The sequence below is a fragment of the Panthera leo genome, chromosome B2, assembly GCF_018350215.1.
Source record: "Panthera leo isolate Ple1 chromosome B2, P.leo_Ple1_pat1.1, whole genome shotgun sequence".
NCBI classification, from domain to species: Eukaryota; Metazoa; Chordata; class Mammalia; order Carnivora; family Felidae; genus Panthera; species Panthera leo.
In genome coordinates this window covers 640,193-654,524 of record NC_056683.1, presented here as the reverse complement: position 1 = coordinate 654,524, position 14,332 = coordinate 640,193, and the positions used below count along the sequence as shown (strand labels likewise).

Here is a 14,332-nt window from a genome sequence, read left to right as displayed (position 1 = left end):
AATTATGCCATAGGTAAAGAGTTAAAAATTGTATCCTCACAGGAATATCATGTATCTTAGATGTGATACAAGACCAGACTCAAGATCACACAGAAGATATTTGCCAATGACATATTCAATAAAGGGTTAGTATCAAAAATATATAAAGAATTTATACAACTCATCACTAAACCCACAAAAAATCAAATTTAAAAATGCGCAGAAGACAGATATTTCTCCAAAGAAGACACATGCATGGCAAACAGACACATGAAAAGGTGCTCAACATCACTTATCATCAGGGAAATGCAAATCAAAACCACAGTGAGATATCGCCTCACACCTGTCAGAATGGCTAAAATCAAAAATACCAAGAAACCACAGGTGTTGGTCAGACTGTGGAGAAAAAGAACCTTTGTGCACTGCTGGTGGGAATGCAAACTGGTGCAGCCACTCTGGAAAATGGTATGGAGGTTCCTTAAAAAACTAAAAATAGAGCTACCATATGATGGAGCAATTCCACTAGTGGCTATTTACCCCCAAAATACAAAAACATGAATTCAAAAAGATATAGAAGTCCCTATGTTTATTGCAGCATTATTTACAATAGCCAAATTATGGAAGCAACCTAAGTGCCCATTGACTGATGAATGGATAAAGAAGATGTGTGTGTGTGTGTGTATAACATCCATAAAAAATATGAAATCTTGCCATTTGCAATGACATGAATGGAACCAGAGGGTATGCTAAGTGATATAAATCACAGAAAGACAAATACCCTATTATTCCACTCATATGTGGAATTTAAGAAAAAAAAAAAGGAAAATAGAGACAAACCAAGAAACAGACTCTAAACTATAGAGAACAAACTGATGATTTCCGGAAGGGAGGTGGGTGGGAGGATGGGTTAAATATGTGATGGGCATTAAGGAGGGCACTTACTGTGATGAGCACCAGGTGTTGTATGGAAGTGTTGAATCGGTATATCATACACCTGAAATGAACGTAACACTGTATGTTAACTCTGCTAGAATTAAACCTGTTTAAAGAGTGAAGGTAAAAAAAATAAATTAAAAAAGTTAAAATTTAAAAATAAAGATCCTACTTGGGACAGCTAAGAACTGACATAACTTCTTGGCTTCACATAGGTTTCCCTCACACTGTCTTTTATTTTCACCTTTGGCATTGAAATATATGTGGATTTCTGGCGTTGGGGGAGCTCTGCATCATTATTTATTTCTCCTCAAACTCATCTGGCATCATCCTGTACAAATACCTGCATTTGGAACATACTGAGCATGACCTAAGAACCATTTAGGCAAAGTTACTTCCAGACTTAGGAGCATGTTTAATTTACGTCTTCGTCTTGGATCCAAACATAGACCTCTGGAAACTTCAGAATCCTCACTCACAATTTCTACTCAATGACTTTATCTTCTGTTCTTTAAGGATTTTACATTTCTTCTACACTAACTCAACAGCTATATCAATAGATGAAACTTCCTTGGCACTGGCCCAACAAAAATGAGTAAGATGCCTCTGTCCACAAGTGACACAGACACATGCACCAATTTTGATAAAATTATCTAGGCAGTACACTGATAAAAGAGTAAGGTGCATTGAGGAGGGCATGATTCCTTTCATTACAATGAAGAATAGCAGGGAGGGGATAAGAGTTTCTAACATTTAAATTTGATTTTAAAGTATGAGCAAGATACTAACAAATACAGAAACCCAATAGCATCCAAAAGCAGATGGAAAAGTCATTGGGGTCTATTGGTGGAATAATTATATGGTTGGTGGAATATAGGCTATCTTGGTGAGGAAGAAAGGAAGCCAAAAGGCAAATATAATGCCAGCTGGTAAAAATCGGTGGATCCCATACTCACACATGTCCCCTGGCGAGCAGTGACTTTTTGCTCCCACTGCTCTTTTCAAATGAGGCTCTTATTGGATTCACCTGCTGACCACGTGAAAGGGGGCAGATACTCATATAGTTTTTGTAATAGTCACACTCTAAGATGCTATTTCTTTCATATATATTTGAATTTCCATAGCAGCACACAGTAAAAGTGCAAACACACACACACACACACACACACACACACACACGTGTGCACGCACCAATGATGGCAGGTTGGAGACTAGTAGTGATAGGTGCCCACGACAGACTCGGACTTTTTTTATGCTTTCACATATAAGTTTACTTCTTTTTTTTAATTTTTTTAATTACGTTTCTTTATTTTTTGAGACGCAGAGAGAGACAGAGCATGAGTGGGGGAGGGGCAGAGAGAGAGGGAGACACAGAATCTGAAGCAGGTTCCAGGCTCTGAGCTGTCAGCCCAGAGTCCAACACAGGGCTCAAACCCATGAACCGTGAGATAATGACCTGAGTGGAAGTTGGACACTCAACCGACTAAGCCACCCAGGCACCCCATAAGTTATTTAAGTTTTTGTTTTAATCCCAGTTAGTCAACATACAGTATTACATTGATTCCAGGTGTACAATATAGTGATTCAAACTTCCATACATCACCCAGTGCTCATCATGACAAGTGCCCAATCACCTATTTCACCCTTTCCCCCACCTCTCCTCTGGTGACCATTGGTTTATTCCCTGTAATTCGCAGACTCTGGGACTTACTTGCATATGTCCACAGCCTGTCACACTGAACATTACAGAAACGTGTATCCCTGTGTGAAGGGTTGGATTATAGGCTGATAGAGGCTGATATATCCTCAGAGCTTATCATAGCAGCCATCAGAAGGTTTAGTCTGCCATCATGTGCACACATGTGCCAGAACACGATGACATGACACCCCAGAAATATCAAAGGAACAAAATGCCTGAACTCCTAGCACTGCCTGCAGTTTTCTGAATAAGTCGCTTACCTAATGAATTATTGGCTATTATCTAGAATGTCTATGAAGGAAGTGATCTTTCCTGACTTGTTCACCCTTATATAGCAGTGCCTGGCTCTTAGTATATAGTCCATAAATATTTGTGATTAGATTAAAAAAGGATTTTGACAAATGAGTGCACAGCTACATCCACAGCACCTCTCATCACTGTTTCCTCAGCCATCTCCCAAAATGTAAACGTATCTTGGTCATTTATATTTTTTCCATGCTGTAATTCCCATAATGGAATCCCTTTCCTTTCCCCAGACACCTGCCTTTATCCCTCCAAAACTCTCCAGTGTACCACTGGGATGTCCTGTTCCGTAATTAGTAAACTCACCTCCATCCTCAATTATTTACTTGGCATTTTCTACACCTCCTGGCATTACCTGAGTTGAATCCCCCCTGAAGACACTATTTCATTCCCAGCTCCATAATGAGAAAATCATTCCACCTTCAGTGCCTCAGAATGTGGGGTTGAGCCAATTAGCTTTATTCTACTTCTAGATCTTTCTTCCCTTCTCTCTTATTCTTAAAATACACTGATTCATTTGAAGCTTCTGTCTCTTTGGCTGAGCAACTAGACAGGGCATTTCCCATGTATGGTGTCAGCCTGCATCAGAATCACAGCATTAAAATGCCCAGTCAAGAACACAATCAGATGTTTTAAATCAGAAATTCTCTGTATTAAACCTGAGAATCTTAATTCTTAACAAGTGTACCATGGACTGTTATGAATCCTCAAGTTGGAGGAACTTTGTTCTTCCCTGTTTTGCTGTTGTCATTTACTGGAATCTTAACCTCTGTCCTTTGTGCATTTACATCTGGCTCACAGTTTTCCTCTGCCCCCAAGACCTGCAACCACCCCAGCCTCCTTCAAAAGTAGGATAAACATTTGAACACGTTGGTATCCCTGCTTTCACCTCCAGGATAGTTACCAGCTGTCAATCGTGTCACACCAGGAGCCCATCACACCCTGGGCTGCCCCTGCTGCACAGGCTCAGAGTGAACCCACAAATTAACTTCTGTCCTTGTAGTTTTCTTCTCAGTCACTTGCCTTATTCTTTGAAACTGAACAGAAGGATATAAAAATGATTTTATAAGTATTGTTCTTTTATAGACAGTGAGAAACGATGTCGCATCCTCGTAGAAATTGTGCTGTTACTTCAGAGCAGAAAATGAGAGGTTATAGGGCCTGATCCTAGTTCCACCTACATCAGAAATTGGCAGCAGCTAAGGACTGAACACAGGTAATTAGGCAAACTACACAGCAAATTCAATAATTTATATTCATGATTTTGGTGAAAAAAAACCCTAGAAGAATGGACTTTTATAAAGGAATAGTGAAAAAGCAGCAACAAATAGATCTTTGGTGGATGACATTCAAAAGCCAAAAAGCATGAACCATTGCAATCAGCCTGACACGGGAGCCAAAAGAACAAGTCTCTCTCCATTAAATAATGAAAGAATATTTCATTTAGTATCTGCATCCACCATTTGACCATACACTCTGTAATGTTGATGATTTTATGTCTTATCTACGATTATATCCCCAGCATCTAAACATGTTAGATGTATAACAAGAAATGAATACATATCTACAAGATGAATGAATAATTGGATCTGATAAAAAGAAAGCCATTTCCAAGGATGTGGAGAAAGAGGAACCCTCTTGCAAGCTGGTGCATCCACTCTTGAAAACAGTATGGAGGTTCCTCAAAAAATTAAAAATAGAACTACCCTATGACCCAGCAGTTGCACTACTAGGTTTTTATCCAAGGGTTACAGGTGTGATGTTTCCAAGGGCCACCTGCACCCCAATGTTTATAGCAGCACTACCAACAATAGTGAAAGTATGGGAAGAGCCCAAATGTCCATTGATGGGTGAATGGATAAAGAAAATTTTGGTGTACACACACACACACACACACACACACACACACACACACACACACACACACACAATGGAGTATTACTCGGCAATCAAAAAGAATGAAATCTTTCCATTTGCAACAACATGGATGGAACTAGAGGGTATTAAGCTAAGTGAAATTTGTCAGAGAAAGACAAATATCACATGACTTCACTAATATGAGGCCTTTAAAACACAGAACAGATGAACATAAGGGAAGGGAAGCAAAAATAATAGAAAAACAGGGAGGGGGACAAAACAGAAGAGACTCTTAGATATGGAGAAGAAACAGAGGGATACTGGAGGGGTTGTGGGAGGGGGATGGGCTAAATGGGCAAGGACCATTAAGGAATCTACTCCTGAAATCATTGTTGCACTATATGGTAACTAATTTGGAGGCAAATTAAAAGAAAAATAATAATTAAAAAAAAAGAAAGCCATTTCATTACAACAGAGACTCAGAATGAACTAGAAACAGAAGTCTATTCCTGTAAGTGGGGGCTTGGTATGTCAGGGCTCAAACTAAGAACCTGGATCCAGAGACCAGTGAGTGTGGACTTCTCCTTGCTCAACACTTTGCACTGAGCAGCTTTGGGCACATGACACATCAGCAGTGGTCCTGCTGAGGTGATGAAGCAACAGTGACTCAGAACCAAGACCCACCAGGTCAGAGTACTAGATGCCTCAAAACTTTAGGACTTTTGCTAGACTAGACATTTGGATGAAAATTATGGTTGAGCTTGGAGGAAAATAGCAAAGAAAAAAATAAATGGCAAGGCACAAAACACATTCTTGTTCTTGTATTTTTCAAGTCTGTGTTTCTTTTGTCCCCCCAGTGCAACTGTATTGAGCATTCTTTAAGACAATGGTTATTAAATCTACTCATTTCTATACCATACTGTACCTCCATCAGCACCCTGCAGAAAGTAAGGGCCTAATCAGCTAATGATGAATGGACCTGAAATCGCAGCTTTGAATGCAACACAGCTATTTCTCCCCTACTTTTTGGTGAGGAGGTAAAGCTTCAGCTTTTTGCGATGAGGTTATTCTCTCTTCTCAGGTTAAGCAAGAGACCAACATGTGCCAACTGCTTCAGTTATTCTGGGAATCCCAAGTCCTCCTCCCCAGTCTTATTAGTGCCCCCTTGACCTCCCTGTTCCTTAGAGTGTAGATGAGTGGATTAAGTGCTGGGGTTGCAACGGTGTAGAAAAGGGTGAGGAACTTGCCCTGTTCTTGAGCATAGCGGTTCCTGGGTTGGAGATAGACAGCTGTCACTGTGCCATAGAAGAGGGACACCACAAGAAGGTGAGAAGTGCAGGTGCTGAATGCCTTCCGCTGCCCTGCAGCTGACTTTATTCTCAGCACAGCCTTAGCAACAGCCCCGTATGAGGAAAGGATGATGACCAGGGGTAGCACCAGAAAAATGATACTAGCTATGGACATCTGGATTTCATTGTAGGTTGTGTCTGCACTGGAAGCCTGAATCAGGGCTGGGACTTCACACACAATGTCATCCACCCTGCGGTGGGAGCAGAAGGGTAACTGGAGGGTGGCAGGAGACTGGACCAGGGACTGAACCAGGCCAGCCCCCCATGCAAGGATGGCGAGCTGCAGACAAAATTTGGGGTGCATGATAGCAGTATATTGCAGCGGGTGACACACTGCCACATAGCGGTCCATAGCCATGACCACAAGAAGGACACATTTGGTGGCCCCAAGCCATAAGAAGACATAGAGTTGAAAAGCACAGCCAATGTAGCTGATGGTCTTCTTTGGACCCCAGAAATTAACTAACATCTGCGGAACACAGCTGCTGGTGAAAGAGAGGTCTAGCAGGGAAAGGTTGCAAAGAAAGAAATACATGGGAATGTGGAGTTTAGGGTCCTTTGAGGAAACAAGAATAATGACCATATTTCCTGCAAGAGTCAAACAATAAAAGATCAGAACAACCCAGAAGAGTATCTTCTCCAAATATGGCTTCTCAGAGAAGCCCAGGAGGATGAAATCACTGTGGCTGTCATTGCAAACTGTGATCATAGCTTCTGGAGCAGTCACCTCTTTGGGGGAATGGTTCAAAAGTAGTTGCTCAAAAGCCTGTGATTGTTCCAATACAGAAACAGGAAGACATGTTACCTCCTTTCTACTCAAGGATGAGATTCTGCCTCCTATAGTGCAGGGAAAAATAAAAGATTCAGTGACTTATTCTAATCTGTGATACCCATTATTCATTATCTATTTCTATTCCTCTTACACATCTTCATATATGATTAGAAATCTGCATTATAAATATTGAGTAAAGTGCACATTACAAACCTACTAGTGAAAATCACTTTGCTAAATATTAAGAGAGCATTCTCTTTGCTCTCCAAAATTGCACATTTACAACATTCATCACACAGTTTTAAAAACTGTTAAACCATATCACCTTTCAGTCCTTTTCTCATTTCATTCTGTTTTTCTGTGTCTTTATATCTCAATTTATCTGAATATCCTCCTCCCTTGTTCCTCCATCTCCTGTGTTTCACTCTCCTTTTTTCTTCCTTTCTCCTTCCCACCTTCTTTTGACTTCTGAGCTTGAATTCCTCCTCAGCCACTTTATGCTATGTACTCTTAAGACAATTGTTTAAAATTTTTATTCTTACCTTGGCTCTTTCCTCATATTTTCTATTTGGAAAATAGAGAACAATCATAGAAACTACCTGTGTGTTTTGGAGGAATTAAATGTGAAAACACAAGGAAAATACTTTGAGAGGGAGAGTGTGTGTGCATGTATTCCTGCCCCATAGTAACTTTATGGTGTGTGTTAGTTACAATTATGATGATGATGACGACGATGACACTATTCAGATGTTTGTTCGAGATGAAAAACATCAAAATATATATGCAACATTTTGCAGAGAATGTAAGCGATATCATTAAGAAAAAAAGAAATATCCTATCTCTACATTATCTCCTTTCTAAAAGAAAAGTAATAGTACTCACTTATCCAATATTATAAATTAACTGTCTCTATATTACAGAGCACGCATATGCACATTTATTGTTCTTTCCTCAGCTTAAAACCCGATTACAACACAAGTTTGGAAAATCCACCATCTTTTATTCATTTATGCAGTGGATCAAAAGAGGTTTAGGAAATACTCATTTCATTCAATCACTGGCCTTTTTACTTAACATACTAGAGAAAAGGGCCCATGGCTCTCTTTGTCTTCCATAATTTCCGTGCTCCTTTTCCTGCTTCTCTGCTCCCAACGACCATACTATCTGTGTGGCAAAACAGTGTGTCCTCACTCCAAGCCTGTTTATAGCCACCTTGTACATTTTCAGGGTTTCCATTTACAAGAACCTTTTGCCAGGGGAGTGCCCTAGCGTCACACACACACACACACACACACACACACACACAAAATAGGTTTTACAAATCTATGCCCCGCAGGAATCCTTCGACTGAATGTTCATCCAAAAAATTTAGATTACTAGCTCCTTTCCTTCTTCCAAATCAATATGTGTAATAAAGTCTTACTTATGCCAACACTTAAATAAAAATATTCATTTTCTGACATATTTTCCATTTATCAAATACAGAGGAATTAAACTAAGTCATCAAAATTTTAATGATGGAATCCCAGATATGATTCTCACCTCTTTGTTTACAGTTTATTCCTTTTTTCCCATATTATTCCACAAAGAGTTGAGAAAATGTACCTATAATCAATGGATAGAGAGGAATTTTAAAAATTAGTGGTCCATAAATGAAATGGATATTAATTATCAGCAGCAGAGCAGCTATGGTTGTCTGGGTTCTTATTGTGTAACTGACAATTTGCCAAATGATTAGCTTATTTAACCCTCAAAAAATTTTTTTTCAGGTTATAAAACATGCTTGGTTCATCTTCTCATACTTTATCATACATTTCATCACTAAAAATAGTCCTAATAATGATAGGGCAAACTGGATAAAATGAAATGTCTGGAAATGCAGCTGAAAATGTTTAAAATCCTATAAATACATAATTTGGGGTCAAATGGACTGCTCAAGCCAGGATTCTAAGAGAAATCATGGCATGACCTGATATTTACAATCTATTGTATACTCATACCTTAGGGGTGAATTCTTGACCTTAGTTTAATACATCATACAATTATTTAGCTAAAGTTTTCACAGCAGTATTCTGGCCTTACTATTCCCTATCTGTTCCCTTATAGTGGATCATGTCCAACTTCAACCACACACTGCAAGTGGACCCATCAGTCAGCAGTGCCCATGTTCAGGGTAGTTCTCAAACACAGTATCACTCATGTCTCGTATTTTTATTTCACAGCTATGCATTTTACAAAATCCATATACCTTCTTCCAGTCTTGGTCCTCTTTTCTGTGCCCCTTTTCCTTTTTTTCTTTTTTTCTGTACAATCTTTGCAAAGTAGAGTTGAAATGTCAGTATTGTTGTTGTAAATCTGAGACCTCATGTTGTAAATTTAATACTTCATGGAAGAATGCAGTTTGATGCTTCAAAGACTCTCAGAGTCTTGCAGATTTTCCCATCTTCAAAACCAAATAGCCTCCTATTCCATCCCATGACTTTCATCCACCTCCAGTAGCTGCTGGTTATGTTCTTTGTCTATTAAGATTGTTCCTCCTTCTCTGGTTTTCTGTTTTCAATAGGAATGCTTACATGTCTGTATCTATTTCTATCCTTATCTATAGATATGTATCTCCATCCATCCATCTTATCTCTCTCAGTTCCTCTCTACCTTCTCATCATTGGAGATGTATGTTTTCTCCCTGGATCAACTATTCTTAAAAGTTCCTTGGGAGGGAGGAGATGGTCTTAGTTTAAGTAATACTTACTGTGCAAAAAAACAAGCATTCTCTTCATCCCTACTTCTGTTGGCATTGTCTTCTTCCTTCAGTTATCAATTTCCCCTGTGATTTTTTCCTTTAGCTCACCTCCTCTGCCTCTCAGAACAGTATCTGGAGTTTTTCTGAGAGCCAGTGTACCGTAATTCCTCTGATGGCCAATGTGGAATACAATATTGACAATATTTCCATCTCACCTTCTAAGATAGGTGTCTCTGGTGCCAGTGTAGCTCACCTCCTCAGCCCACCTCTGATTTCAGCAGAGCTGCAATGAACAGTTCTGTGTCAACTCAGATTCACCCTGCAGTGACCCACCTTGGATGTGCTGTATACATCTTCCTGTCTGCCTCAAGTCCTTATCTGACACTGGGGGAGTGCACCAGGCACAAAGACAAGTGCTGCCCAGAAACTCAGGAGATTTAATGACCCTAGGGGAAATCTTCAAATGAGGGAGGATGGTAGTTAGCGGGGAAATGTCCCAGCAACCCTTCCTTCTGGTGGAAGCATACCTCCTGGATGCTTTTCAGGAGGACCTGGGAGAACTGAGCTCCCACTGTGCACAACTTGGCTAGTACATACTTATGTTGGTTGGCTTTCCTATCTCTCACTCTGCTTCCATCACTCATTCTCCAGGAAATTAACTCTCAAATCAGGTACTTGAACCTAATTTCTTGTCTTGGGCTCTGCTTTCAGAGTACCTGAGCAGAGCTTCAACACAAGAATGCAGACTCTCAGAAGACACTTCAGGAGAGACATCACTCACAAGTCAACCTACAACAAGGCACCATTAATATAGAGTAAATGGAATTGTGGCAACTCTTAGCTTCCTCTAACATCAGCATCACTAATGGTCTTATCTGGCATGGCTTGGGAGGAGGTATGGGTAGGAGAAGCAACATTGGATATATGGTACATCTAGCCCTTGAAAAACATGGGAGTAATGATAATTAGATTACTGTCAACTTTGCTGGTTTTCATTGACTGTATTGGGAGCCATAAAGAAAAACAGTAGCATAGTCCAGTCAGCCAATTATCAACTTAGGGCTGTGGTTCTCCAACTGCTGGTTACTCAGACTTCCCGACTCCATAAGTCTGGGGTGAGGCCCAAGAATTGACATTTCTAATAGGGTCCCAGGTGATGATGATGCAGGTCCAGTGACACACTTTGATAAGCACTTACTTAAGGAATGTTTCAAAACCAAAATAGTTTTCATGGAAGCTTGGAAGGAGATTCTTATATACTACATAGGGAAGACTGTGGAAAATCAAATCTAGGAGTTTAATGTTAGGGTCACAGGGCTGAAAAGGTGACAAAATTCTGTCTCAATATACATTTTAGGCCAAAGCCAGACCCTAATGGGGAAGTAGTCAGACAATGAGACCTGGCATATAGGGTATCTGTTTAGCTGCACCTTAAAAACATGAACTTCTAGATTTCTCTGAACCTTTGAAACTGGTGGAAGCTGTCTCCCTCTTGGTAGAGGAGAGAAAGTTCTGATGCCTGGAGATCATGTAAAGATGATATAATCCTTCTCAAAATCTCTCATTGCCCTACTCAGCACCTCTGGAGCCATGACTATGGACCCTGCTATGAGAGGAAATAGCTTATCCTACATTCTGTAGAACTTGGCTAACATGTCATCAGGAAATTTTTCACTTTTATTTAAGTTCAACTTACTTGACATACAGTGTACTATTGGTTTCAAGAGTAGAGCCCAGTGATTCATTTCTTACATATAACACCCAGGGCTCACCCCAACAAGTGCCTTCCTTAATGTCCATCTTCCATTTAGGCCTCCCCCCAACCCACCTCCCCTCCAGCAACCCTCAGTTTTGCCTGTTTTTAAGACTCTCTGACATTTTTTTCTCCTTCTCTGTTTTTATATTATTTTTCCTTCCCTTCCCCTATGTTTAACTGTTTTGTTTCTTAAATTCCACATACAAGTGAAATCATATATTTGTCTTTATATGCCTGACTTATGTCGCTTAGCATAATACACTCTAGTTCCATTCACATTGTTTCAAATGGTAAGATTTCATTCTTGTTGATCACTGAGTAATATTCCGTTGTATATATAAACCACCTCTTCTTTTTTTTTTATTTTTTTATTTTTTAATATATGAAATTTATTGTCAAGTTGGTTTCCATACAACACCCAGTGCTCATCCCAAAAGGTGCCCTCCTCAATACCCATCACCCACCCTGCCCTCCCTCCCACCCCCCATCAACCCTCAGTTTGTTCTCAGTTTTTAACAGTCTCTAATGCTTTGGCTCTCTCCCACTCTAACCTCTTTTTTTTTTTTTCCTTCCCCTCCCCCATGGGTTTCTGTTATGTTTCTCAGGATCCACATAAGAGTGAAACCATATGGTATCTGTCTTTCTCTATATGGCTTATTTCACTTAGCATCACACTCTCCAGTTCCATCCATGTTGCTACGAAAGGCCATATTTCATTTTTTCTCATTGCCACGTAGTATTCCATTGTGTATATAAACCACAATTTCTTTATCCATTCATCAGTTGATGGACATTTAGGCTCTTTCCATAATTTGGCTATTGTTGAGAGTGCCGCTATAAACATTGGGGTACAGGTGCCCCTATGCATCAGTACTCCTGTATCCCTTGGATAAATTCCTAGCAGTGCTATTGCTGGGTCATAGGGTAGGTCTATTTTTAATTTTCTGAGGAACCTCCACACTGCTTTCCAGAGCGGCTGCACCAATTTGCATTCCCACCAACAGTGAAAGAGGGTTCCTGTTTCTCCACATCCTCTCCAGCATCTATAGTCTCCTGATTTCTTCATTTTGGCCACTCTGACTGGCGTGAGGTGGTATCTGAGTGTGGTTTTGATTTGTATTTCCCTGATAAGGAGCGACGTTGAACATCTTTTCATGTGCCTGTTGGCCATCCGGATGTCTTCTTTAGAGAAGTGTCTATTCATGTTTTCTGCCCATTTCTTCACTGGGTTATTTGTTTTTCGGGTGTGGAGTTTGATGAGCTCTTTATAGATTTTGGATACTAGCCCTTTGTCTGATGTGTCATTTGCAAATATCTTTTCCCATTCCGTTGGTTGCCTTTTAGTTTTGTTGGTTGTTTCCTTTGCTGTGCAGAAGCTTTTTATCTTCATAAGGTCCCAGTAATTCACTTTTGCTTTTAATTCCCTTGCCTTTGGGGATGTGCCGAGTAAGAGATTGCTACGGCTGAGGTCAGAGAGGTCTTTTCCTGCTTTCTCCTCTAAGGTTTTGATGGTTTCCTGTCTCACATTCAGGTCCTTTATCCATTTTGAGTTTATTTTTGTGAATGGTGTGAGAAAGTGGTCTAGTTTCAACCTTCTGCATGTTGCTGTCCAGTTCTCCCAGCACCATTTGTTAAAGAGACTGTCTTTTTTCCATTGGATGTTCTTTCCTGCTTTGTCAAAGATGAGTTGGCCATACGTTTGTGGGTCTAGTTCTGGGGTTTCTATTCTATTCCATTGGTCTATGTGTCTGTTTTTATGCCAATACCATGCTGTCTTGATGATGACAGCTTTGTAGTAGAGGCTAAAGTCTGGGATTGTGATGCCTCCTGCTTTGGTCTTCTTCTTCAAAATTACTTTGGCTATTCGGGGCCTTTTGTGGTTCCATATGAATTTTAGGATTGCTTGTTCTAGTTTCGAGAAGAATGCTGGTGCAATTTTGATTGGGATTGCATTGAATGTGTAGATAGCTTTGGGTAGTATTGACATTTTGACAATATTTATTCTTCCAATCCATGAGCAGGGAATGTCTTTCCATTTCTTTATATCTTCTTCAATTACCTGCATAAGCTTTCGATAGTTTTCAGCATACAGATCTTTTACATATTTGGTTAGATTTATTCCTAGGTATTTCATGCTTCTTGGTGCAATTGTGAATGGGATCAGTTTCTTCATTTGTCTTTCTGTTGCTTCATTGTTAGTGTATAAGAATGCAACTGATTTCTGCACATTGATTTTGTATCCTGCAACTTTGCTGAATTCATGTATCAGTTCTAGCAGACTGTTGGTGGAGTCTATCGGATTTTCCATGTATAATATCATGTCATCTGCAAAAAGCGAAAGCTTGACTTCATCTTTGCCAATTTTGATGCCTTTGATTTCCTTTTGTTGTCTGATTGCTGATGCTAGAACTTCCAGCACTATATTAAACAGCAGCGGTGACAGTGGGCATCCCTGTCGTGTTCCTGATCTCAGGGAAAAAGCTCTCAGTTTTTCCCCGTTGAGGATGATGTTAGCTGTGGGCTTTTCATAAATGGCCTTTATGATCTTTAAGTATGTTCCTTCTATCCCGACTTTCTCAAGGGCTTTTATTAAGAAAGGGTGCTGGATTTTGTCAAAGGCCTTTTCTGCATCGATTGACAGGATCATATGGTTCTTCTCTTTTTTTTTGTTAATGTGATGTATCACGTTGATCGATTTGCGAATGTTGAACCAGCCCTGCATCCCAGGAATGAATCCCACTTGATCATGGTGAATAATTCTTTTTATATGCTGTTGAATTCGATTTGCTAGTATCTTATTAAGAATTTTTGCATCCATATTCATCAGGGATATTGGCCTGTAGTTCTCTTTTTTTACTGGGTCTCTGTCTGGTTTAGGAATCAAAGTAATACTGGCTTCATAGAATGAGTCTGGAAGTTTTCCTTCCCTTTCTATTTCTTGGAA

General features: G+C 39.9%; 1 protein-coding gene across 1 annotated transcript; it reads right to left on the bottom strand.

The window, feature by feature from the left end:
* Positions 1-5,884: 5,884 nt before the first annotated feature.
* LOC122219282 (olfactory receptor 2H2-like) lies at positions 5,885-6,829 on the bottom strand. Its single transcript, XM_042937463.1, has one exon. The coding sequence runs from the start codon at positions 6,827-6,829 to the stop codon at positions 5,885-5,887; it is 945 nt and encodes a 314-aa protein (XP_042793397.1).
* Positions 6,830-14,332: the final 7,503 nt, after the last annotated feature.